General features: G+C 44.9%; 1 protein-coding gene across 9 annotated transcripts in view; it reads right to left on the reverse strand.

Annotated features, from left to right (window-relative positions):
* KIF1A (kinesin family member 1A) overlaps positions 1-26,262 on the reverse strand; it is a 130,089-nt gene that overhangs the window by 78,171 nt on the left and 25,656 nt on the right. For all 9 annotated transcript variants that reach the window (XM_075268914.1, XM_075268913.1, XM_075268912.1 and 6 more), the window contains exons 2-4: positions 19,600-19,708; positions 14,007-14,083; positions 10,331-10,510 (exon numbers count right to left, since the gene is read on the reverse strand). In XM_075268914.1, coding sequence (XP_075125015.1) covers positions 10,331-10,510; positions 14,007-14,083; positions 19,600-19,705 — 363 coding nt within the window. In that variant the 5' untranslated portion in view covers positions 19,706-19,708. The remainder of the gene's footprint in view (positions 1-10,330; positions 10,511-14,006; positions 14,084-19,599; positions 19,709-26,262) is intronic.

A 26,262-nucleotide genomic window follows, 5' to 3' on the forward strand; every position in this document is an offset into this window, starting at 1 on the left:
ATCAGGCACAATGGTGTAGGTTTCAAAGAAACATGGCACCAACAAGTTGGAAAACGTGGGCCATGCGTGGACCGTGTTTGAGTCTGGCAAGCTCCAGATCTGCTACCAGGTTCCAGCCATTATCACAGGCGCAAAAATGCCAGGCCCCAGGTGTAGCAGGGAAAAAAAAATGCCATCTCAGCCAGGATGGCATCCCTGACCTCGGAGGCACTGTGCTGTCTGTCCCCCAAGCTGATCAGTTTCAGCACGGCCTACTGACATCTCCCCATGCCAGTGTTACAGTGTTTTCCGCTAGTAGCTGGGGTGGAGGTTGCAGCTTCGTAGGGTTTCAGTCTACTCCTGCCATGGCCTGGGAGAGGAGATAGGCCACCCCAGTTTGCACCCGGGGAACAGACTCCACCACATTCACCCTGCCTGTCATTAAAGATAAGCACTGCAGCATCCCTGACCACAGGCGCTTGTCCATGTGTCGGTGGTCAAGTGGACCTTGCAGCAAAGCGCAGAGCTCTGGGCCCGACTGATGTTATGGGACACATGCAGGCGCAAGGCAGAGACAGCACACCAAGAGAAGTAGTAACGGCTAGGCCCAGCATAGGGAGGTGCCCCAGCTGCCATCTGCTGACGGAAGGCCTGGGTCTCCAGAAGCATAAACAAACACCAACATCTCCAGGGCCAGCAGTTTATCGATGAGGCTGTTACAGGCTTGGGCATGGGGGTGGGTTGTATTGTACTTCTGCCTGCAATGAAAAGCTTGGGAAATGTGGAGTGGCTGGGAAGAGGCGCATGATGGTGCAGGCCAAAAGGGCGCATGAGGGTGAACTCCCCAATGTGTCAGAGATAGGTGTGTAGGTGTCCTTGCATCATATACTTGCACCATATTTGGCTTTGGAAGTTAATTTTGTGCCAAAAAGTGGTTAAGACAGCGATCCCTCAGCTACTCCCGTTACACTGTCTATTGAAGTTACCATCTGTGGAAGTGGACCACCATTTCTAAGATCCCAAAGGAAGCAGGCAAGAGATGTGCAGTTCAGAAAAAAAGATGAGAAAATAAGTTTAGGCTGTAGAGCACAGAGGGATCGGAGAGGACAGAGCTGGTGTCGGCCAGGTATTCCCACAACATGCGCCTATACTTGTCCCTCCTGGTGACACTAGGCCCCTGAGTGGCAGTAATTTGTCCAGGGGGGCCATTAACGTGTTCCAGACCTAGGAATAAGTCTTCCAACAGGGTAGAGTTTTGCATGCCTTTGCTTCTACCCACTGTTTTTGCTGCTTAGCTTCCCTCCACATCTACTCTGCTTTCACCCCTAAACATCACCCCAGTTTATGCCTTTGCTTCTACCCAGGTTTTTTGTTGATTTAGCTTCCCTCTACATCTACACTGCTTTAGCCCCTAGACATCACCCCTGTCCATGTGGGGTCGGTGGCCTCGTCATCCACCAACTCCTCTTCCAATTGCGCACTGCCCCCTTACTGCAAACCGCACATGACCACAGCTTGCCTTGATGGCAACTGTGTCTCATGATCCCCACTTAGGTCCAGACAAGTCGGTGGCGGGTCCAAAACCCCAAAATTGGAAGGAAATGGCAGATGCTGCAGTATTTCTAACACCTGTTCCTGGTGCTCGGGCCTGGTCTGTGTTGTACCCTGCACCCTGCTTAACGCATCTGCCATATCCGAAGTTGTGCTGAGCGCATGCTAATGTTTCGTGTCCAGTGCAATGGATGGGATGGGATTTCACATAAGTCTGCCACCCATGGCCACTCATGGTTGAGCAACTGAGGGAGTTGACTTTGACGAACCCGAGGGTTTTGGAGTTGGAACTACATCAAAGGTCTGTGCTGCTCACACACTCTGCTCAACACATGATATGTTTAGTGCCAGCAGTGTGGAGACGTCGCACAACAGCCGTTGTTCCAGCAGGTACAGGCGTTGTAGGAGTGCATAGAGGCTAGCAGCGGCAACTATACACTTTAAAAACTATCCGCACAAGCGCCACACTTTCACCAGTAGCTCAGGAACATTGGGGTACCTTTTTCAAAAGATTAGCAGCAATGAGTTAAAAACGTGGCCCAGGCATGGAATATGTTGCAGGCTGCCAAGCTACAGAGCCAATCCCAGGTTACGGCCATTATCACACATGACAACATGCCTGGGCCCAGGTGCAGTGGCAAAAACCACATTGCCGTCTCATCGAGGATGGCATGACTCACTTTGTAGGCAGTGTGCTGTCTGGCCCCCAAGCTGATGAGCTTCAGCACGGCCCGCTGACGTCTCCCCACACCAGTGTTGCAGCGTTTCCAGCTCGTAGCTGGGGTCAATTTAACAGCGGAGGAGGGTGGTGTTTCAGCCCTCCTCCCAGGAATGTTGTGTGGGGAGACAAGTCAGGCCACCACATTTTGCGACCCGGTCCACGCCTCAACTACATTCAACCACTGTGCCCAAATTGAAAGGTAGCGTCCCTGTCCGCATGCACTTGTCCATTCGTAACTGGTCACATGGAACTTTAGGGCTAAGCGCTGAATTTAGGGACCGCCTCATGTTTGGGGGAAAGTGCTGGTGTGGACGGCACAGTGCGGTGGCGCAGTAGACACTCTGCCCAAAAAGGGCAGAGTGTCCCCCAGCCGGGATTCCAACATCTCCTGGGCCAGATTTCTTGAGATGAGGCCGTTGAAGCCTTGGGCATGTGGGTGGGTTGCGCTGTACTTTAGCATGAAATGAAAGGCTTGGGAGATGGGGAGTTGCTGGGAAGAGGCGCATGATGGCGCGGGCAAAAGGAGAAATGGCAGGAAAAGGTGAGGATAAGGGTGAACTCCCCAAAGTGTCAGAGGCAGATGTGGAGGTGTCCTGGCTCCTGGTCTGGACTGCAGCGCCAGCCCTGTCAACAGTGGAAGAGGCAGTGGCCGCCAGGCCAAACGACGATTATCCTGCGCTTGCTCTCACCCCAGCCCAGGGCTTGCCTTCCAAATGATGGCACCCGCAAGAGGTGGTGAGATTCCTCTCCGCAGATCTCCAAACCATCTTGGACTTGCAAATTGCACTAAATTTGTCATGTAACCGACATGTATATGATGAGTCTATCCATTGTCTGTTCATTTTGGTGAAAGTCAGCCTGTCAGCTGACAGACAGCTGTGCTTGTCAGTGATGATGTCACCGGCTGCTTGTACCCCCAGTTTTTGCTGCTTAGCTTGCCTCCACATCCACACTGCTTTTGCCCCTACACATCACCCCTATCCATGCCTGTGCCTCTAGCCATAAGTCTGCCACCCATGGAAACTCATGGTGCAGAAAGTGAGGGAGCTGACTCTGAGGAACCCTTGGGTTTTGTAGCTGGTACTCCATCAAAGGTCTCTGCTGCTCACACACCCTGCTGAACATACGGTATCTAGGGTTAGAGCGTGTGGTGACCTCGCACAACAGTAGGTGCTTCAGGCAGATGTAGGCCTTGCTGGAGTGTATTGCGGCTAGCTCCAGGTACTGTAGACTTGGGAAAGTGGGTGTCCAAGTGCCGCACTTTCACCCTTAGCTCAGCTAATTTGGGGTATGTTTTTAAAAATCATTGCACCACTACATTGAACATGTGGGCCAGGCATGGAACGTGTTGGAGGCTGGCAAGCTCCAGAGCCCTCCAACAAGCTAAAAAACCTGGCCCCAGGGGCAGCGGGGATAAACAAATTGCCATCTCATCCAGGATGGCATCCCTGACCTCAGAGGCAGTGTGCTGTCCGTCTCCCAAGCTGATGAGCTTCAGCCCAGCCTGCTGACGTCTCCCCACACCAGTGTTGCAGCGTTTTCAGCTCGTAGCTGGGGTAAATCTAACAGCGGAGGAGGAGGAGGGTGGTGTTTCAGCCCTCCTCCCAGGAATGTTTTGTGGGGAAACAAGTCAGGAAAATTCTTGAAACGGGAGAGTTTTGCATCTTTGCCCTTGCTGCCTATGGACATCCCTTTGCCTCTAGCCACCATTTTCCCTGCTTTGCTTGCCTCCACATCCACACTGCTTTTGCCCCTAGACATCACCCCAGTCCATGCCTTAGCTTGTACCCCCAGTTTTTCCTGCTTAGCTTGCCTCCACATCCACACTGCTTTTGCCCCTAGACATCACCCCAGTCCATGCCTTAGCTTGTACCCCCAGTTTTTCCTGCTTAGCTTGCCTCCACATCCACACTGCTTTTGCCCCTAGACATCACCCCAGTCCATGCCTTAGCTTGTACCCCCAGTTTTTCCTGCTTAGCTTGCCTCCACATCCACACTGCTTTTGCCCCTAGACATCATCCCTATCCATGCCTCTTCCCCTAGCCATAACTCTGCCACCCCTGGAAACTCATGGTGCAGAAACTTTGGTTGCTGACTTTGAGGAACCCTTGGGTTTTGTAGATGGAACTCCATCAAAGGTCTGTGCAGCTCACACACCCTGCTCAAGATATGGTATTGTAGGGTTTCAGCGTGTGTGAATGACGGACAACAGCCTGTGTTTGGACAGATGTAGGCCTTGCTAGAGTGTTTTTAGGCTAGCAGCGACTCCTGTGCACTTGCAAAAGTGGGCGCACAAGCGCCGCATTTTCAACAGTAGCTTCGGTACATTTGGGTATGTTTTTAAAAAACTTTGCACCACTAGGTTAGACGTGGGCCAAACATGGAACGTGTTGGAGGCTGGCAAGCTCCAGAGCCGCTACCAGGTTCCAGCCATTATCACAGGCGTAAAAATGCCAGGCCCCAGGTGTAGCAGGGAAAAAAAAATGCCATCTCAGCCAGGATGGCATCCCTGACCTCGGAGGCACTGTGCTGTCTGTCCCCCAAGCTGATGAGCTTCAGCACCGCCTGCTGACGTCTCCCCACACCAGTGTTTTAGCGTTTGCCGCTAGTAGCTGTGGTGGAGGTTGCAGCGTCGTAGGGTTTCAGTCTACTCCTGCCATGAATTTTGGCCTGGGAGAGGAGATAGGCCACCCCAGTTTGCACCCGAGGAACAGACTCCACCACATTCACCCTGCCTGTCATTAAAGATAAGCACTGCAGCATCCCTGACCACAGGCGCTTGTCCAAGTGTCGGTGGTCAAGTGGACCTTGCAGCAAAGCGCGGAACTAAGGGCCCACCTGATGTTGAGTGACACGTGCTGGTGCAAGGCGGGGACGCCACACCGGGAGAAGTTGAGACGGCTAGGGACGGCATAGTGAGGTGCCACAGTTGCCATCAGGTCCGGGAAGGCGGGAGTTTCAACAAGCCGGAACGCCAACCTCTCCTGGGCCAGCAGTTTAGCGATGTTGGCGTTCTAGGCTTGCGTGGGTGGGTGGTTAGCGGTGTATTTCTGCCGGCGCTCCAATGTCTGAGAGATGGTGGGTTGTTGTAAAGAAGCGCCTGATGGTGCCTTTGATGGTGCAGGAGAAGGAGATAAGACAGAAACAGGGGAGGATGAGGGAGAAGTCAACAAAGTGGCGGAGGCAGATGAAGTGATGTCCTGGCTCGTCCTCTGGAGTGCATCGCCAGCACTGTGAGCAGAGGCAGTGGCATGAACGGCGGGCGACGTTTGTCCTGCCGTTGCTGCCTGCCACTGATTCCATTGCTTGGATTCCAAATGACGGTGCATTGAAGTGGTGGACAGGTTGCTCTTCTCAGGGCCCCTACTCGATTTCGAGAGGCAAATTGTGTAGACGACACTATATCTGTCCTCGGCGCATTCCTTGAAAAAACTCTACACCTTCAAGAAACGTGCCCTCGATGGGGGAGTTTTTCTGGGCTGGGTACAAAAGGGAACATCTTCGGACATTCCGGGTCTGGCCTGGCTTCGGCAAAGCAGCTGACCTCTGCCTCTGGACATGTCTCTGCCTCTAGCTACCCTTTTTGGTGCTGCACCTGCCTCAACATCCACACTACTTTCCCAGCTTGACATCTGCCTTGTCCAGGTGGGGTCGGTGTCCTCGTCGTCCACCACCTCCTCTTCCAACTCCTGTCTCGCCTCCTCCTCCTGCACAATGCGCATGTCAACTGGCTGCCCTGACAGCAACTGCGTCTCATCGTCGTCGATGAGGGTGGGTTGCTGGTCATCCGCCACCAAATCGACCGGAGATGGAATGGAGGAGACTCTAGTGTTTGAGCATCTGGACACAGATACTCGTCTGTTAGGTCCGTGGAATCGCGAAATGGAGGGGCAGGTTGCGGTACAGTCAAAGGAAGGGAGAACAGCTCTGGGGAGCAGGGACAGTTGGGGTTATTGTTCTGAGAAGATTGGGAATTTTGGGTGGAAGGAGGACAAGACTGTTGGGTAAGAGGAGGTAGAGGCTGACTGGCTGGTGGACAATGTGCTTTAAGCGTTATCCGACAGCCATTGCAAGACCTGTTCCTGGTTCTCGGGCCTACTAATCTTTGTACCATTCAGCCTAGTTAATGTGGAACTTTTGTGCAAAGCGCAGAACTTAGGGCCCGCCTGATGTTAAGGGACACACGCTGGTACAAGGCTCAACTCACCCTAAGTGCCAAAAACACTGCTGGTGCAAGGCTCTACTCATGCCAAGGGCCTCAATCTCTGCTGGTAGCTCAGCTTAAGGTCATGTAACTTTGTTTGGAAGGGCTCATGTTAAGGGCTAGAAAAGTGAATTTTGGAAGGTCTTACCACATCACACACACACACACACACACACACACTCTCAAAATGACAGTTAAGGGTGAGGGCTTTTGGAATTCCCATTGCCTATTCCATTTGTGGTTGTCATGGGGAACGTGATTTAAAGGGGTGGTTGTTACTGTTTGTTGAGCTTAAATTGGGGTTTGTGTCCATCCATTTGGGGAGTAAAGAAGGTTTCCAGGTATTTTCCCACTTTGATAGAGGTTTTTTTGAATGTGGAAAGTGTGTAGTTGTTAGGCAGTGATGTTGGGGTAATAGAGGGTCTTTGGTGTGTTAGATGCCCCCAGACATGCTTCCCCTGCTGTCCCAGTGTCATTCCAGAGGTGTTGGCATCATTTCCTGGGGTGTCATAGTGGACTTGGTGACCCTCCAGACACGGATTTGGGTTTCCCCCTTAACGAGTATCTGTTCCCCATAGACTATAATGGGGTTCGAAACCCGTTCGAACACACGAACATTGAGCGGCTGTTCGAATCGAATTTCGAACCTCGAACATTTTAGTGTTCGCTCATCTCTAACCATTAACAATAATAGGCCTGATCCAGAGCTTGTATCATGACCAAATGGGATTATTGATTTCCAAGGCTGGGCTTACACTAAACGTGGCCAAATACATTACATTAATAAACATGATAATTTCAGCCCGGCCAGTACACAATTGAATGTGAAAACTTTCCTGATCTCAGATTAGATTATTTACCCCCAGATGTGTCTACCAGCGGCTTACTCCCCACTCACCTGTAAAGGGATCTCTTACCACCTCCACCATTTCCAAATCTTTGCATCCATGAATAGGCCCTGCTTCACTGATTCTGGCACAGTTGGATTTTTTTCTCTAGCCCCCACCATTCCCGAGCAATCAGTGTTATTAGTTTCCACACCTAATATGCTAATTAGGCTCTATACAGTCAGGTGGGCAGTCCTGGAAAGGAGCAATCAGTCAGGAACTGTCCACCTGACAACAGAGAGCCTACATAGCAGTTTGGGTGCCAAAACTAACAACACTGATTGCTCGGGAACGGTAGGGACTAAAAAAATAATTCTAAACTATGCCAGGATCAGTGAAGCAGAATCTATTAAAAAATTGCAAATAATTGCAGATGATGGAGTTGTTGAAAGGTCCTCTTTAACTCCTTCCTGCCACGGGTATTTTTTATTTTTTTCTTTTGACTCCCCCCCTTCCAAACTTCATAACTAGAGATGAGCGAGTACTGTTCGGATCAGCTGATCCAAATAGCACGCTCCATAGAAATGAATGGATGCACCTGGTACTTCCGCTTTGACGCCGGCCGGCCACTTAACCCCCCGCGTGCCGGCTACGTCCATTCATTTCTATGCGAGCGTGCTGTTCAGATCGGCTGATCCGAACAGTACTTGCTCATCTCTATTCATAACCCTTTTATTTTTCCACTCTCAGAGCAATATGAGGTCTTAATGTTTGCGGGACAATTTTTTCTTCATGATGCCACCATTTATTATTCTGTACAATCTACTGGTAATATAAAAAACACGAAAACTTGGTGATCTTCAGTAGTTGATACCTTTTTAATGGCTAACTCATAATGATGACAAATGGCTAACGTTTCGAAGCGCAAAAGGCTCCTTTGTCAAAGCAAATTTAAAAACATTTTTGAAGGATGTATATATATATATATATATATATATATATACAGAGAAGGCACAAAGGGTGTTAGATTTCAGGGGGAGGGGGGGAGGTTGGTTGTTAGTAGTTGGTGAGACAATGTAAGCATTTGGTAGAGACAATGTGGTAATTGGTAGATACAATGTAGACACTTACAGGTCCTTATCAGTTCACAAGTTACTGTAAAAAGACATGAACCCCTGTGATGCATTAAGCCCACACTCTAGTGTCTGAAACAGTGTCATGAATTTATATTCATGTATGCGCCTTTCTCTCTTAGATCTGAAATTCCCTCTCAAAATCAGAATTTTCATGTCATTGGTGATGTTGTGGTCCCCACTGCAAAAATGTTTTGACACGGGAAGGTCAGTTCTTTGTTCTTTAATAGTATGGCGATGTGAGTTCATGCGCAGTCTAAGCTGCTGTCCGGTCTCTCCAACATACAGATTTTCAGTGGAGCATTTGGTACACATAATTAAATACACTACATTGGAAGTGCTGCAGGTGAAGGTACCTGGAATGTTATATTCCTTGTTCGAGTTAGGTATCTCTATCCTGTCAATGGTCAGTATGTGGGGGCAGGTTTTGCACCTCTTATTTCCACATGGAAATGTTCCTGTGTTGGTTGGGGATGATGATGAGCTACTGACCATCATATTCCTGAGGTTTGGTGGCTGTCTATAGCACAGGAGAGGGGGGTCCGGAAATATGGATGTTAGATGGTTGTCTTTTTGTAGTAGTGGATGTAATTTGCGTGTAATTTGCGCAAATTACATCCACTACTACAAAAAGACAACCGTCTATCTGATCTTTATTTACAAAGCAGAATGAAACGTCTCTATTCTTCGTTCCATTCCTGTAACAAACTACCCACTACAGTTACAACTACAATGTCTGAATCAGTACGATCCACAATGGCCTTTTACACGTTACTGTAGTCTAATATTCAGACACAACCCTTAAAGGAATTCTCTGCTTTGATCTCTATTTGTTACAATGATGTTACAATGTTACAATCTTTTGGATTGAATTGGAATAGACATATTTACTAAAGCAGGCATGTCAGAATAGGCCATAGGTTCAGTCTTAACATTGTATAATGTCTACAGACGACTTATAGTGTTACTAGCATCTGCCCGTGACTTCGTCATTGGAGTTGGCGCTGAGCCGCTGATATTTAGGCATTCGCCGTTGGTTATGATCTGCCGTGTGCCGCCACATCCACTCCTACACGCCCCTGTCCCATTAGCTCCTCACCTGTCCCCGTGGGCTCTTTACCTACCGCCTGTTCCTGGCTCCCTGCAGCCACCCTCGTTTCCCAGCGCGGATGCCGATTCCCCTGCGCGCGCGCAGCTCCCCCTGCGCCCCCACCCTCTCCCTCCCAGGGGGCCCCCCAGGTCAACCTCCCCACCCCCGCTTTTCCTGCAGAACCCCCCCCTATGGCCCCCACCTGTCGGGCATCACCTGCACCCCCAACCCTCCCTGTTTAGCAGTCCCCCCTCCGCAAAATACCCTAACTCCTCTGCCGTCACATGCAGTGTCCCGCTGCCAAATGACGGTGTGTGAACGCAGACATAGGGTGCATGAGCGCTATATGCCCGACTGACCTGCAGACTCTGTAGGCCGCAGGTGGTGCGGGACAGCAGGCTTTCTAGAGAGTGGCACAGGCGAGCCTTTCCCACGGCTGTGGCACAATAGTTTGATCCCGTGGCGAGCCCTGCATGTCTTGGTGCCCCACAGTCCAGGCGCTTGCACCGGCCACTGCGGAGCGCACAGCCACGCCATGTTGGTTTGCTTGTTGTGCGCCGATAGCTCTGCCCACACAGAGAAGCGGCAGCCAATCGGGTGAGCTTCTGAGAGGGCTGGGATGACGTCATCCCAGGTTCTGCAGCGAATTTGAAAGTGAAAAGCACTGGTCAAGGGAGAGAATTTCGGCGGTGTATGGAATTACATGTAGCCTATCTTTCAATCTGGGCCCCAAGGTATGTATGTGCGCAATTTCAGCCAAATCCGTTCGCCGGTCTAGGTGTCATTGAGGAACAAACATCCAAACACAATATTAGTAGGATTTACCTGCGGTATGATTCCTTGTTGGTTTGGTTCCTGTTTACCCATCATGGTATATGATTTACCAGCTCCAGTCTGTCCATAGGCGAAGATGCACACATTGTATCCTTCGAAGGCATGAAGCAGCATCTCCTCCCCAATGTCTCGGTAGACCTGTTGTTGTCCAGCGTACTGACTGTCCTCATCCTGCATGTGAAATGAATCCATAACTCTTGTATTACTTTATACTACAGTTTACATACTTGATACGCTACTACTTTAATTTGACCCTTTCATACCATTTGTGGGTGCTAAATCGACTCCCACACATAGATTCTAACGTTGCGACACTTTAATAAACTGCGCTCTTCTACTTTCTTCTGAAAAGCATGATCGAGCTTCTGTCTCCATGTTGCTATGCAGCAATGTAAATTATTGTATCAATCAATGTTGCGGTAAATGCTGTTCTCTAGGGCTCAGAGACTTTAGTGCAGAACTAAAGTTTTATGGTGGCTCATTTAACTCTTTGGGTTCAGGATTTTTTTTTTTTTTTTTTTAAATGTAGATTGTGAGCCCCACATAGAGTTCACAATGTACATTTTTCCCTATCAGTATGTCTTTGGAATATGGGATGGATGGGTTCAGGATTTTTGTAATGGTAGAGATAGTATATCTTGTGCACCGCATGTAGTAAGAGTGCTGCATGACTTGGTACATGGTCACACCAATGAGAAACTTAAAGTGAACCTATCAGGTATCCTTTGCCCTGTCTGAGGTGTGTGATATATAGACTTATATGATTTGAAGAAGGATTTTGCAGTAGAAATCAGAATATATCCTGCCAGGACTCCTATGAGACAGTGAGAGTCCTGGTTACCCCGCCCCCACACATTGATTGACAGCTCTCCCTGTATCAGTCTGTGTGGGCGGAATAACCAGATCTCTTACTGTCTCAGGAGTCCTGGGAGGATTTACTCTGCTCCAAATCTTATAAACAGAACTCAAGTTCTCTCCCTGTGTTAACATCCTGATCTTTGACAGGGCAGAAGAAATCTTCTGACAGGTTCACTTTTAGTATACATTACCATTGACATTAAATAGCCTGGTGCACTGCAGTGATATATGACATACCAGGTTGTGATGTTGTTATAAGTATGTTCTGTATGTTCTGTTCTGCTCAACATCTGGCAAGCTGAAACCTTGTTAGTGGACTGAACTGCACGCCCATTTACGCTAGGCTCATACCTGTGTTGGGGTTTCCATTTTTCAGATCCGCTTGGAGAACCCAAAAAACGGAAACCAAATCCGCTTAAAGAGCAGTTACCCACGGAAGCCTGTGGCCCTCATAAACTATAATGGGATCTGTCTGGTTTCCGCCCGAATGTGGAGTCAAAAGTCCTGCTTGGGGGACGAAATCCCTAAACGGTGATCAAACACAGATGCGAACCTAGCCTTAGTTGTACATATTCTCACCTTGTGCAACTAAATATATGAAAAGCCAGACAGTGCCATCAAAGTGGATGACATTGTCTACAAAGTGTATCATTAAAAAATTGTGTATGGGCACGTCAATAAAACTGATATATATATATATATATATATATATATATATATATATATATATATATATATATAGTCTCCACCAAAACTGGCTAGATCTGTGAAGAAATATCTCTATATCTATATATATATATATATATATATATATATATATATATATATATATATATATATCTATATGTATGGTCAGCCTATGTCAGTGATGGCGAACCTATGGCACGCGTGCCAGAGAGGGCACGCAGAGCCCCCTCTGCTGGCACGCGTGCTGTCGCCCTGATCGCTCACTAACGGCGAATCCGATGCAGGATTCCCCGTTAGTGAGCGATCGCTGCCTTCAGCTGGTTGTGCAAATGCGCATCCAGCTGAAAGCTGTCAGTGTAGCTCAGTGTAGGCCACGCGTACTACGCGGCCTACACTGACTACAGAGTGTGACCTCTGAACAAGCGCGGGCGTGATGACGTAAGTCATCAGCGCGCGCAGTGAACAGAAGAGAGAACACCCGGCAGCTCTTCAGGTAACTATATTGTGTTTGTTTGCACTGTCAGGGGAGGGGGGCAACGGTGGACATTTCATGTTGTGTAGGAGGGGGCTACTGTAGACTTTCATGCTGTGTGGGTAGGGGGCTACTGTGGACCATTTTATGCTGTATGGGAGGGGGCTACTATGGACCTTTCATGTAGTGTGGGAGGGGGCTACTGTAGACTTTCATGCTGTGCGGGTAGGGGGCTACTGTGGACCATTTTATGCTGTGTGGGAGGGAGCTACTGTGGATCTTTCATGCTCTGTGGGAGGGGGCTACTGTAGACCAGTTCATGTTGTGTGGGAGGGGGCTACTCTGGACCATTTCATGCTGTGTGGGAGGGGGCTACTGTGGACCATTTCATGTTGTGTGGGAGGGGGCTACTGTGGACCATTTCATGTTGTGTAGGAGGGGGCTACTGTGGATCTTTCATGCTCTGTGGGAGGGGGCTACTGTGGACCAGTTCATGTTGTGTGGGAGGGGGCTACTCTGGACCATTTCATGTTGTGTGGGAGGGGGCTACTGTGGACCATTTCATGTTGTGTAGGAGGGGGCTACTGTGGATCTTTCATGCTCTGTGGGAGGGGGCTACTTTGGACCATTTCATGCTGTGTGGGAGGGGGCTACTGTGGACCATTTCATGCTGTGTGGAAGGGGGCTACTGTGGACCATTTCATGTTGTGTGGGAGGGGGCTATTGTGGACCATTTCATGTTGTGTGGGAGGGGGCTACTGTGGACCAGTTCATGTTGTGTGGGAGGGGGCTACTGTGGACCAGTTCATGTTGTGTGGGAGGGGGCTACTGTGGACCAGTTCATGCTGTGTGGGAGGGGGCTACTGTGGACCAGTTCATGCTGTGTGGGAGGGGGCTACTGTGGACCAGTTTATGCTGTGTGGGAGGGGGCTACTGTGGAGTATACAGGTATAATCCTGTGTGGGGGCCACTGTGGGCCAGATTGTACTGTGTGGGGGGCCACTGAGGGGCAGATTGTACTGTGTGGGGTCCCCTCACTATGTATATCACACAGTATTTGTTTTATAGCAGACGTGAAATTAGTACAGGATGTAATAACATTGCACGGTAAACTATAAAACAGATCCTGTGCGATGTAAATAGTGAAAATTAATTGTTTAAAAGTACAGAATGCAGAGACCTTTACCTTTCAGTACAAGATCTGTAAAGCCCCAGTCACATGACTGTAATTTGTGGGTCCGCAATTGTGGACCCACAGAGTTTTAAGGTTAAATTGCCGTGTTGGCACTCCGTGATAATTTATTTGGTTTTGGGTTGCAGTTTAGGCACTCGGTCTCAAAAAGGTTCGCCATCACTGGCCTATGTTTATAACTTAGATGGGCAACACTTCACATTGGAGTATATAGTATACTGCTTACTTGCATATCCCTTATTTTCCATATGTTTAGTTGATCACTATCCACTATATCCTATAGGAGACATTCTGATAATAGTAACTATCGTTGTAGTTTCTCTATCACTTGTAGATTTCATCTATCTCTTCTTAGACGTGTTATGATGTCGTCCTTAGTATTGACTGTACTGATAATCCTACAAGTTCTACTCTAAATATTCATTAGTCTTGTTTAGGTTTGGTATCTTGTTACTCACCGAAGTATGGGACCAGTAGGAGTAGTCGAAACTGAAGCTTTTGGGGGTTTCTTTTGGCTGCTTGGGGTTGATAATTGCTGTAAGAAAGATAAGACAGGTTATGTCGCTTTTTGTTGCTTCCATGGGCCATACATACATCAAACTGAGCCCATAACAGACTAAAATGAGGATCTATTCTGGTGCCAGTTACCACCACACCCGTAACCACCTAGTGGACTGGAGATGTGGCAGGAAACTCTTAGGCCTTATGCGCACGCCCATTTTGAGAACACATAGATGTTAATGTGTCTTTTCACATGGCCGTCTTTTTCACTGATTGTTTCTAACGTCCAATAAACTGACATCATCACGGACATTAATATCTGTGTCCGTTTTCACAGATTCATGGACCCAATAGTAATCAATAGATCTATTTTCATGAATGTAAAATGGATTGATGTCTGTTTTCCATTCAATAAAAGAAATTGGCGTGTTGGGTCAAAAGAAAAAAAGACCTTTGAAATTCATCTATTTTTTTCACTTACAGTTAGGAACTGATGCAAAACGGATGACACTCAAAAATGGAACAGATGTAAAAAGGCCGACAAAAACGGACATTGTCAGGCTGTTAGATCTGTGAAAAACGTCACTGTCGTGTGCATAAGTCTTAAGCCCTTCTGCAGCTCTTTCATCATCACAAGCTGCGGTATCATATATTTTATTATTATAACGGACTCATTGGTCTAAAAAAAAAATTTTTATTTTTTTTCCAATTTTGACTCATCTCATCCGCACATTTTATAAAAAATCTGCAGTGGAAATGCTGCAATTTCAAAAATGCGCTGGAGCTTTCCGTACAGGTGTAATAGAGGCAGAAAGTCTGCAGTGGAAAACTTTTCAGACTTTCTGTGAAAAACATTGCTGAATAAATTGCTGTCATTTTCCACGGGTTTTTTTTTCGTCTGGGGCTCGCTACATGGGGCCTTAACCTAAATGGGTTGTTTGAGCTAAAAATATTGATAATCTATCCCAAAGGGAACCTGTTCTACCTGCTGTACACTTGAGAAAGGGGCAGTTTAGAGCCCCGAAACATGTTGTCGTGGTTATGAATAGAGGTTTTCTCTAAGGACGTCTTGTTAGGCACAATTTTTTGTTTTATCTACACATTTGGTTGTGAATTGGGTGACAATCTTGGTCCTATTTTCCAAATGACTGCATGAAACGTCCTTATGATGGTGGTTCCAGCGATTGTCTACACTCCATTCCAGACATCTATATCATTACAGATGCACTTCAGGGAGTTGTGACTCTATCACAACCCTATAAGGTGAGTAGCCACACTTACCTTGAATTGTATTCCTTTGCCTATCATTGGTAATACACTATCAGTGGGGGTCCAACAAATAGGAAAGTCCAACACTCAACACTCTTATTGATCAGCTGTTCTCAGCAGCAGATACACAGAAAATGGAGCAGGAAACAGACAGCACTGTTCTATGCATATTGGCCAGACCAGGTACTGCAGATGAGATTCCATTTACTTTAATGGGACCTAAGATGCAGTGACTCAGCTCTGTCACTACAAAGAAAACAAAGCTGTCTAGTGCCTGCTTCATTCTCTGTGTATTTCTGTATATTAGCAAACTCCAACCAATCTGATATTAGTGACCAATCATTAGGAAAGGTCATCAATATATTTAGACCACATACAAAATCCCCGTTCTTTTGATCACTGGAGATCCCAGCAGTTGGCTCCACAGAGGGAACATACAAACTAATTGAAGATGTCGTTCCTGGCGGGATTCAAAACCCAGGACCCCAGTGCTGCAAGCCTCTGTGAGCCACCGAGCCACCATGTTGCCCCAGTACTTGTATGTTTCTTGAACATGTCTGGTAAAATGCTGTGAATTTTAAAAACTACATAAAATTTTCTGTATGGCAGGGTCAGTGCCCTAATAAGCATCTGTAGGAATTTTTGGCAACCTTCATATTGAATATTTTAAAATAAATCAAAGTGGGTATTTGAGATATAGTCAAAAAAGAAGACTATATTAAGTGACACATTAATTTTAGCTACATAAAGTTGTGGTTTATCACATAAAAGACATCTGATCGATGACTCGGTCTACTAACTGAATAGAAAGTGATTGAGGAAAGGATATAGTTGAATATTGCTCGTCCCTTCCGATACTATTTGACTAATGACTTTGCTACTCCAGACTGATATATCTGATAAACTGGATGAAAAACATCAGAAGACGATGATCTAATCTGTATATGTGGGCTGATGGTAGACATCAGGGAACAAAATGGATGCACATTAGTTTTCGATATGCCTGACATTCCCGTATGGAATAAGCAGATGACAGAGGTGTCTTTAGTAAAACTAGTGTTCATCTTTGACAGCAATCTAATGCACATAGCCAGCCTTAGGCTGCATTCAGACAATTGTAATATGGCCTTGTACAGGAGTTGTATATTTAGTGTAGAGAACTGGAATAGATCACATCAAGACGAAACCGGGAAACCTTTCACAAAGACTTTCACAAAGATTACGCCCCCTACTTGGTCTTGAGGGGGCGTAATCCAGTCTTCATGAAGTCTAGTGCTCCATTTTACAGCCATCAAATTTTGAGATTGGATCAACAAGATCACAACATATAAGATTAACTGCTCACAAGTATAATAAGAAAAAGAATAAAAATGGCTTACAAGTCCCAAACTAGAGTAGGAAGCCTGGCCTTTCACCTCCTTAAAATGACCCATAGCTAATAACACATCTGATCTAAAATTGTGTCTTGTTTAGGGATGTTTATATGTTTTTCTGCCTATTTTTGCTTCAGTCATTGCATTAATAATATAAGTAAAGAGGACATACCGTATATACTCGCGTATAAGCCGAGCTTTTCAGCACAGTTTTGTATATACTCAAGTATAAGCCGAGTTTTTCAGCACAGTTTTGTATATACTTGAGTATAAGCCGAGTTTTTCAGCACAGTTTTGTATATACTCGAGTATAAGCCGAGCTTTTCAGCACAGTTTTGTATATACTCGAGTATAAGCCGAGTTTTTTAGCACAGTTTTTGTGCTGAAAAAGCCCCCCTCGGCTTATACTCAAGTCAAGCAAAAAAATAAAAAATTTTATGACCAGCTGCAATAGTAATATATAGAATCTCCCATAAAATAGTGAAAAAAAAGAAGCTTTAAAAAAATAGAATAAAAAAATAGAATAAATAAAAGTTCTAAATCACTCCTTTCCCTAGAATACAGTATACAGATACCCTATATTCAGCCAGGCTGAATTCCAAGTGGGGAAAAAAAAAACAGTCCTCAAGCTCAGGGAAGGGGCAGACAGACAACCAAAACACCCCCTCCCCTTCCCCAGCACCCAGCAACTACTGCACCCAAAATCTCCGACCATTGTAATTTTTGAAATTTTCCAGTAGCTGCTGCATTTCCCTCCTAGGCTTATACTCGCGTCAATAAGTTTTCCCAGTTTTATTTAGGTAAAATTAGGGGTCTCGGCTTATATTCGGGTCGGCTTATACTTGGGTATATACAAAAAATTTTGTAGTTAAGTTTACCATATCCACACAGTTTTCTGCTGTAATATTACAGTAGTGCTTGCTATGTTTCATTATATTGCATGGAAGAGACTACCCTAAGCATTGTCATCCATTTCATCTATTGAAATCAGATTCTTGTAGCTGTATACCACTAAAAGAACAGCAAGTGGTTATAGTTTATAACAGCTGTATTCTGTCAATGGATAAAGAAGTGAGGCTGTTATAGTTGTGTGTGACACGCGGTCAATGTTAAGTAAGTTCAGTGATAACAATAATAGAAAATGACGGAACTCTACCACTGAGCTCTAAAGTAGTCATCCTTAAAGCAACCCTCTGATTCACAATAACATTTACACAGTCCATAATTAAAACATCTGGCACCTCCTTTTTAATGTTTCTGGTACGTGCCTCGAATTCCCAGTCCCTTCTTCATATATGTAAAATGGCCACCAGCTTCTCAGACTACTCTTTTGCGCACTGTGTTTTGGTAGTCTTGGAGACAATCCCCCTTGCTCTCAGCTACACCATCTAAGAATAAGGGACTAACAAATCACAGTGCGCCTAGAACAGTATGAAAGAAAGATTAAAGGGATTGGGGATCAGAGGGACCATGCTGTCTGGGTCCTATGTGTTCAATAAGGTGGTTGCTTATTATAACCATGCTGAGTCCGCCGCTATGTCTCTACACCCTTGAGAAAATATTAAAATTGTGCCACATAGTTCATCTCTTTGTGTGTATATATATATATATATATATATATATATATATATATATATATATATGTCTTCCTCTTTATTACATTGAACCTGCTAGCATCCGATTCCTAATCTTCTTCTGTCTCTGTACTGATCAGCTCGTAGTGACCAGGTTTTTATTCTGTGCTCATGTACCAGCTGACAGCAAGTGCCCTCCGCTCGCCTCCTCTGCTCAACAGTAGAGGATTATGTGGGTACAGAGACCCTCTTTGTTCTGTCAGGAAAACAGTGCTCCGTCAGCAAGTCCTGACCAATGCCAAATCCCAGTGACACCACAGAAAGACAATGGAACAGAGTCAAAAGAGCGAGCCAAGGGGCACAGGAAAGAGGAAGGTTCACAGCAGAATAAAATAACATCATCGGCCATTGGGATATAGTCTAAAGCCTAAATTTCCTCAAATGGACTTTGAACCAGTGTTCTCCAGCAACAACACCCTCTAGAGGACCCTACGGTTACTTGTAGTTACTTGTACGTGATACTTATATAGATGCCTATTTTTTTCTTATATTTATGATCATGTTGGATGTGTTTTATCAGGATTACAATGCACAAAAAGAAATATCAGTAAGTCCGAATGCAGAGAAGCCCAGCAGATTGTCTACTCCCCCATCCACAATAAGAAGGTGCTACCTTCCTCATCCAAGAAGCTCCAGGCAATTAGATTTTTAGTGTTCGAAAATATCTTCGTAAATCTTGTGCATAATGGCCCATTTCACATCACATTCAGCAGATCTGCAGAGATATTAGGGCATGCTTCCTCCCTTCTGTGCTGAGAATTGATTCTCTTTTTGTTCATTACAGAAGTATGGGAGCACAAACCTCCCTAACATTATATGCAAAAGTCCAAAAAGGTTGGAATAATAAGATTCTTTATGGGGGGTTTTAGGTCTATGATTCGCACTACTAAAGTAGCATCTGACTGCCTTCTGTATATGTCCACAGATAAAAGCATCAGTATCTTCATGAACATACTACTCGCAGAAAAAGTACCAATATAACATATAACCTTTACTGAATAAAGCCCTCGGATGGCATTGGCACCATACAGTCTGACGGTTTTTGTTTCCGTCGGTGACATGTTCTGACTCCTTTGATTGATACATAGAGCACGTATTGCTATCTGGGTTAGTGGACTTTGGTGTTTTAGTTGTATTCATTAAAAGGTGCTTTTTTTTTTTTTTTTTTTTTAGTAATAGGTGTAGGGAACATTACTTACGGTATAGTACAGCTGATTACTTGGACTGATGTTATGAAGTGTGATTTATTACATATATTATGTAAGGACACTTACTGGTTGTGTTTCCAGACATCTGGATGATACATTTTGAATCTTTTCCAATTTCACGTGAGTTGAATGGCCGCACTCTGACTGCGACCTTCACTGATGCTCCCGCCATTTCCTGCAAGACAAAGAAACAGCATGACTGAAAAATATACCGCAAACCAGTTACATAAAGACATATAGAATACACAAGTCTCTTATCACCCTTTACAGTTAAACAATGCTTTCTGTGCGATTGTGACGTCTTCCTTAGGTCTGAAGAGATGACATTGTTACAGACGAGCAGATGGAACCTCACCCTATCAATTATTCATGTCATATGTGGAGCACAGGGAAAATGCATCACAGTAGAAGGATGGAAGACATGCGCCGACGTATCCGTTCTGAATAATGGAATATGAAATGTGCCATATTTAGCAACGTCTTGTGCTATTGTTCACATCTAGAATCAGCAGACCTCACAGATTTCTACTTTCATTGAAATGGAAGCAGAGCGGGGCCTCATAATATTTCTATATATTTATTAAGCTATGACGCCAGGTTACCAAGGTGCCACATCAATAAATTGATACTACAATGGTTCCATACAGAAAAAGCACTAGGGCAGAATGTGATGCAAGCATAGCCAATAATGTTGCATATAATTGCACATATCATATTCCCCAAATAGGAGTAATATAGTCACAGTTATCTCATGGGCTGCATTGACAGGAGCGAAGAACACTGTGCCGAACATTAGAGATGAGCATAGTACACCTGTGTTACCCTATATTTCCTCATTCACTTTTAACTGCATTGAAAATCTCTGTTATCCTTGTGCACACACCGTATACCATCAGTATGATCTAGTAGGTTGTTTATGGCTTATCCAATAATAAGTAAATCCCATTGGTACTGATTGGCTCCAAGGTCACCTCCAAATTTATCATATTATATATTCCTATTATTGACACAACCATTCCAGTTTTTACAGACCTAACCTTTTGGTCTTTGGCACTATTTTCATGAAGAATGGCCATGCGATAGCTGGATTTTGAATAGCCATCACCAAGCCATTTTAAATCTCATGAAAGTCTATGGGTGAAATCACATGTCTGTTTTTGTTTCCGTCAAAATGGACAAATATGCGATGTCAAAAAAATGGACATGGTAATAGACCTATCACATGGCCTATAGCTCCATTTCATGTATTCCCTCGGTAAGAACATCTAAACGGTTACCAAACTACTGGCCATTGTGTAATGGATCGAAGGTGACTGTAACACAGTAAGGCACGTGCTGTTTTATAAACCTGGGCCAGGAGTTTTATATAGATCATGTTGCAAAGTTTCTGAAGGTGTGTGAATCTGCTGAGACAACATTAGGCACTTGCCAAACCAGCACTTGTCTCAGGGGTGAGACCTGTACGGACCAGAGCCAGCAGACCTGCAGTAGCACACAGATAGATGTGGGCTATCCCCAAGCTGTCTGTATGGGATATTAAGATCAGCCTTTAAGCACATTCAAATATGAGAAAGAACCCATAAAGGACAGATGCCATTTCTCCTCCTTTTTCAAGGGAATAGTCCAGGATGTAGGTTTTTATGACCTTAGGGTCTGATTGAGGGGGTAACCCCGGAACGGATAAGCTGTAGGGAGTTGTTTACACTGCTCATACTATACTTAAAGGGATTCTACCATTAAAACCCTTTTTTTTGGATAAGACGTCGGAATAGCCTTTAGAAATGCTATTCATCTTTTACCTTTAGATGTGATCTCCTGCGCATGCCGGCCGGCGGCCATAGGTCCAAGGCCACAATTGCGCGCATGCGCAGTCGGCTCTACTAGTGTCTCACTGGCAGAGCCAACTGCACAGTCGTCGGAGGTGACTCCGAAGAAAGACAACGAAAGAAGGGGAGGATCCAGCCGAAGATAGAAGCGTCGCTGGAGCCTGTTCTCGAGCAGCAATGGGGATGCCCCCATCGCATTTTCAGCTCTGGGGCCCGCCCCCATCGCTGCGAGAGAACTAATTTGCATACCGGTAAAAAACAGTATTTCTAAGGAATGGCGTGGCGGAGATCACATCTAAAGGTAAGAGACGAATAGCCTTTCTAAAGGCTATTCCGACGTCTTATCCACAAAAAAGGGTTTTAATGGTAGAATCCCTTTAACACAGGGCTCTGGTCTTTGTGTCGTGGCTGTGCGTCGCTCCTACAGCTCACTTCCCATTGAAATTCTGGGCCCAACCATTATATAGGGTACACCAACTGCCTTAGGCTCAATGTTATCTATAGAATGGGCCCCAGGAGCAGCCCAGTACAGCTCATTGGTGCAGATCCCGATCAGATAGTTACGGCCTATCCTAAGGACCTATATCCTTGGACAACCCCTTTAATCCACTCCTGGTTTTGACTTTAAAAGCATAAAACAACCTGATCAACATCTGCATGTGTATGCGCTCCTTTATAAAGCATATAACTAGCTAAGCCACCAAAGTTACCCATTCTCATTTTAATACCTGATTATTTAGTGACAGTAGACCTGACACTCATAAACCTTGAATACATTGGAATACTTATCTACAGCCTGATATAATATAAAACATTATCTATAATTAAACAAAATTATGCGTCGAACCTTGCCCAAATTTGTCCCAGATACATAGGTAGTGTGCTGTGAATATTCATCAGGTGGCTTCATACTGAGAGTATACGGATTATACCCTAGAGATTCCAATAACCTATCATATTCTCATTATTAATATAAGGATATACACATGTCATTGCACAGGAGCACCTAATCCAGACAAGTGGAGGCGCACTGGAAATACTAATGGGAACTACTGACTAATAATGTTATGTCTCTATGATTGGCCATATTACATTGTAGATGAGGTTGGATGAAGAGAAAGGTCAATGAAGTCCAACCTATAACCCTACAGTGTTGATCCAGAGAAAGACAATAAACTCCATCAGGCTGTTGCCAATTGCCCCATATCAGTCAGTCCAAAACTCTGGATCAACTTGTCTTTACCAATTTTGAACTTGCAGAACAATAGGAATCAGTCCATAACCCTACACAGCCCTATTATTTATTTATGAGGCATTTTGGACCTGACAGAGTCTCTTTAAAGACGCAGAGTAGTTTGGCCATTAAGGCAAATTTTTTCATATGTTCCATTTCCGCCTTCCAAAATTCTTAACTTCTTTACTGTTTCTATCAACAGGAAGGCCTATTCTTTCTGCAACAAGTTGGACTTTTAGTTGCCACCATTTTGGAGTGTATATAATGTTATGATTAGTTTTTATTCTATTGTGACATACAATACCATACAATTCTATCATTTAATTTGCTTATTATGGTAAAAAAAAATTATGGTGTTCACCTTAAAAGGTAAATAACATTATTTTTGTATAGTCTTTACTAATACACATATGGTGATCCCTAATAAAAATTACAGTCCCACAAGGGGATTCAAACCTGGGATTGCTTGGTCCCCTGTACTACATACTACAATATTTCAGTACATGGACTCCCTATGTGGCATAGGACAAAGGCAGGCAGGAAGCCGTTGACTGGCCTTCTGGCTACAATGACAACCCATCAGAACCCTGCTTCTCAGTGCAGGAGACCTGAGGGGGTGGAAGGGTGTGTGCTCCCCTTTAACCACCCGTATGCCGTGATTGAGGGGTTAATCTGTTCAGCTTCTTCTTCTTTATAACAGACAGATTGGACAGTAAGCCTAACATGACAGGTTCTTCTCAACACGCATGAAATTCTATTATACACCCTAGATGACTTAATACCGTAGTTAACCCAAATAAATGTATACATATATACAGGTCAGGTAGGATATATTAGCTGTACTAGGTAGTAAGGAGACTGATATCTCAGTTATAAACACACTTTCCAATAGTCAATCTTATGAGGTGTTTGTTGGGCTTACAGTATGACATTGACCATGCACACAACACCTTGTAATACATAGGAGACGTATAACAGGACACTACAGCAATGCATTATTCAAACATCTGCCCTTAGTGTTTCTGATGTTTCCACTCTTACCTTAGCTTCAATTTAGTTGTACATAGACAATCTCCATGACACCAATAAAATACAGTGTATTAGCAAAACCTTTGACAGGCTGCAACTCACAACTGGGTGGCCAAACTTAAACACATGTAGGATAGACATCTCATGACTGCGTATCACAAAATCATGTTGCTTTAAAACATACAAGCCTGTTATCTTCTTACAAACATCTTCTAGACATATCCCTCCCGTGGCAAGGAAGGACACAACTGTACCTATATTGACAGCCAAATAATATGTGTGGTGGTCATACATACACATAAGATTCACAGCAGAGGCCGCTAAGATAAGCTGAATCTGTCAATGATCTGCAGATAAATATCTCATGTGAATGGTGTTTAGGTTACATATAAGAACCTCTGGAGAATTTGCACTGCATTGTTGGTAATCTTGATATTGAATATAATTATATTTCTTAATAACTTATAAGATTTGCTAATGTTATAATAAGATGACCAAAATAAAGTCTCTCGGAGTGAGTATTGATTCGAGTTTATCTAATAATAATAATTCTCAAATTGCCTCTACTGACTTCATTGCGTGATGATATTTTCTGCATTATTATTGCATATATTAGGCTAAATCCATGCAGACACAAAATGAGGTCAGAGTAACGCACGTTCGATCTTTCATACTCATTTATTAGGGTGAAGGCACATTACGCGGCGCCTGCCTCGTGCCGGTTTATTCTGGCCGCCGCGTGTGTCTTTACGCTTACATTCATCAAGCTCATGAAAATATGGATTTCCTCTAAATAGATTTAGTACAGACCGAACCTGTCCCTACGGCTGCTGTAAAGCCACAATTACACAGTAGACCAGCCCATAAGGATATACTGGTGGTTTACTTTCCCAAATTCACCTGGCAGGTCCCTCTTCAGGTTGTTGGATCACTATCCCCTAATGTCTATGGCCAGCTTTATACTACCCGTGTAATAACACGTACCTACACTTAGTCCCTACAACACACGACCATGATTCCTGATATCACCATTAAGTAGGGCCGGATCCAACAAGCAAAAACATCATTGCTTTGTCATCCGAGAGCAAGAAGAAAGCATCAGCTGAGGACGGCCATTGTCACACATCTGATACCGGGGAATAGATAGGGACCAGACAGTTTCATGAAAAATGTCATTATTCTGTTCATTAACGTAAAACTCTAGTTGCTAGGCAACAGTAACCTTCCTCGTCGACTTCTTTTATGCCATTCTTTCACACAACATGGGTGACCGGGCGTTCTGCAAATAATATCGCTCATTCAGAACCGCACTAGGCAATGCTCCAGGAGATGGAGGGAAAAGAACAGGATTTTACTTTCCCATCATGTCTTACACCTTCTTACCATGCATTAAGAGCAGGGGGAAGATATTGTACAAATAGTCATGGACCAGATCCTAAATGATGACGTCATCCAATAAAGAATAATAGCCGTACATAGGAAATGGGTAAATACAGAATCCTTGACCTTTCAGAACCTTCACCATTTCCGGCTCCTTGTATCCTACAATATGCGCTGCTCCGCTGATTCTAGTGCACTCGGAATAATTTGTTACCATCTCCGCCTCCAACATGCTAATGAGGCTCTCTACTGACAGGAGGGCGGCCTCTGTCTGTCTGTTCCAGCCTAGGACCGCCCACCTGTCAGTAAAGGCTAAATGACATATCGGGTGGTGCTAAACATAACAATTGCTCAGGAATGGTGGGGGCTACAGTAACAATTCCAACTGTCCTGAAATTAGTAGAGAAGTGCCTATTAAAAGATACAAATAGTGGTGGAAGTGGTGGCAGGTCAGTTTTAAAAAGCACTTGTCACCACCTCCCTTTAATAACTATAGAAAGAATGTAACAGGACATGTTTTTCCACAAAAGCATAGTGTCTTATTGATGTGATATGACAGGGTTAATGTCTTACTGAAAAGTCTGTATGTGTTACTTGGTGTCCACCTATGGATGTCCTATTGATGTACTTCTAGAATTGATCTGCTATTTGTTAAAATATGCCTTCCCTGTAAGGCCTGCTTTTTGGTTTCTGTTCGGGGAGTCCGCTTGGGGACCGCCTGAACGGAAACCTATCAGCATAAAAAGCAGTTACCTAAGAAAACCCATGGAGAGAATAGTGCTGCTTGCAGGTCTTTTCTCTCCGCATATTTCATGCAGAGAGGGGAACGGAATGGCCTGAACGCAGATGTGAACTGGGCCTTAATAACTATAAGTTTCTTGCTTTGGTTGTACCTCTCCCTGCGCCTGTTCTTGTACCATAAATGTCCATGTTATGATCAGACATACACAGGAAACCAGCTCACGCCAAAGGTACTGTAAAACTCTATGCTATGCAACATCCTATTGGCTTCAATTGGGGCCAGAAATGGCCTAGGTACCCAGCAGCCTTTGGACTCGTCAAACGAGATGGGTATAGAGGCAACATGGTGGCTCAGTGGTTAGCCGTGTGGCCTTGCAGCGCTGGAGTCCTGGGTTTAAATCCTGCCAGGAACAACATCTGCAAGGTGTTTGTATGTTCTTCCCATGTTTGCATGGATTTCCTCCCATTCTACAAAGACATACTTAAATGAAAAAAAAGTACATTGTGATCTCTATATGG

Source organism: Leptodactylus fuscus, chromosome 3 (assembly GCF_031893055.1).
Source record: "Leptodactylus fuscus isolate aLepFus1 chromosome 3, aLepFus1.hap2, whole genome shotgun sequence".
NCBI lineage: Eukaryota > Metazoa > Chordata > Amphibia > Anura > Leptodactylidae > Leptodactylus > Leptodactylus fuscus.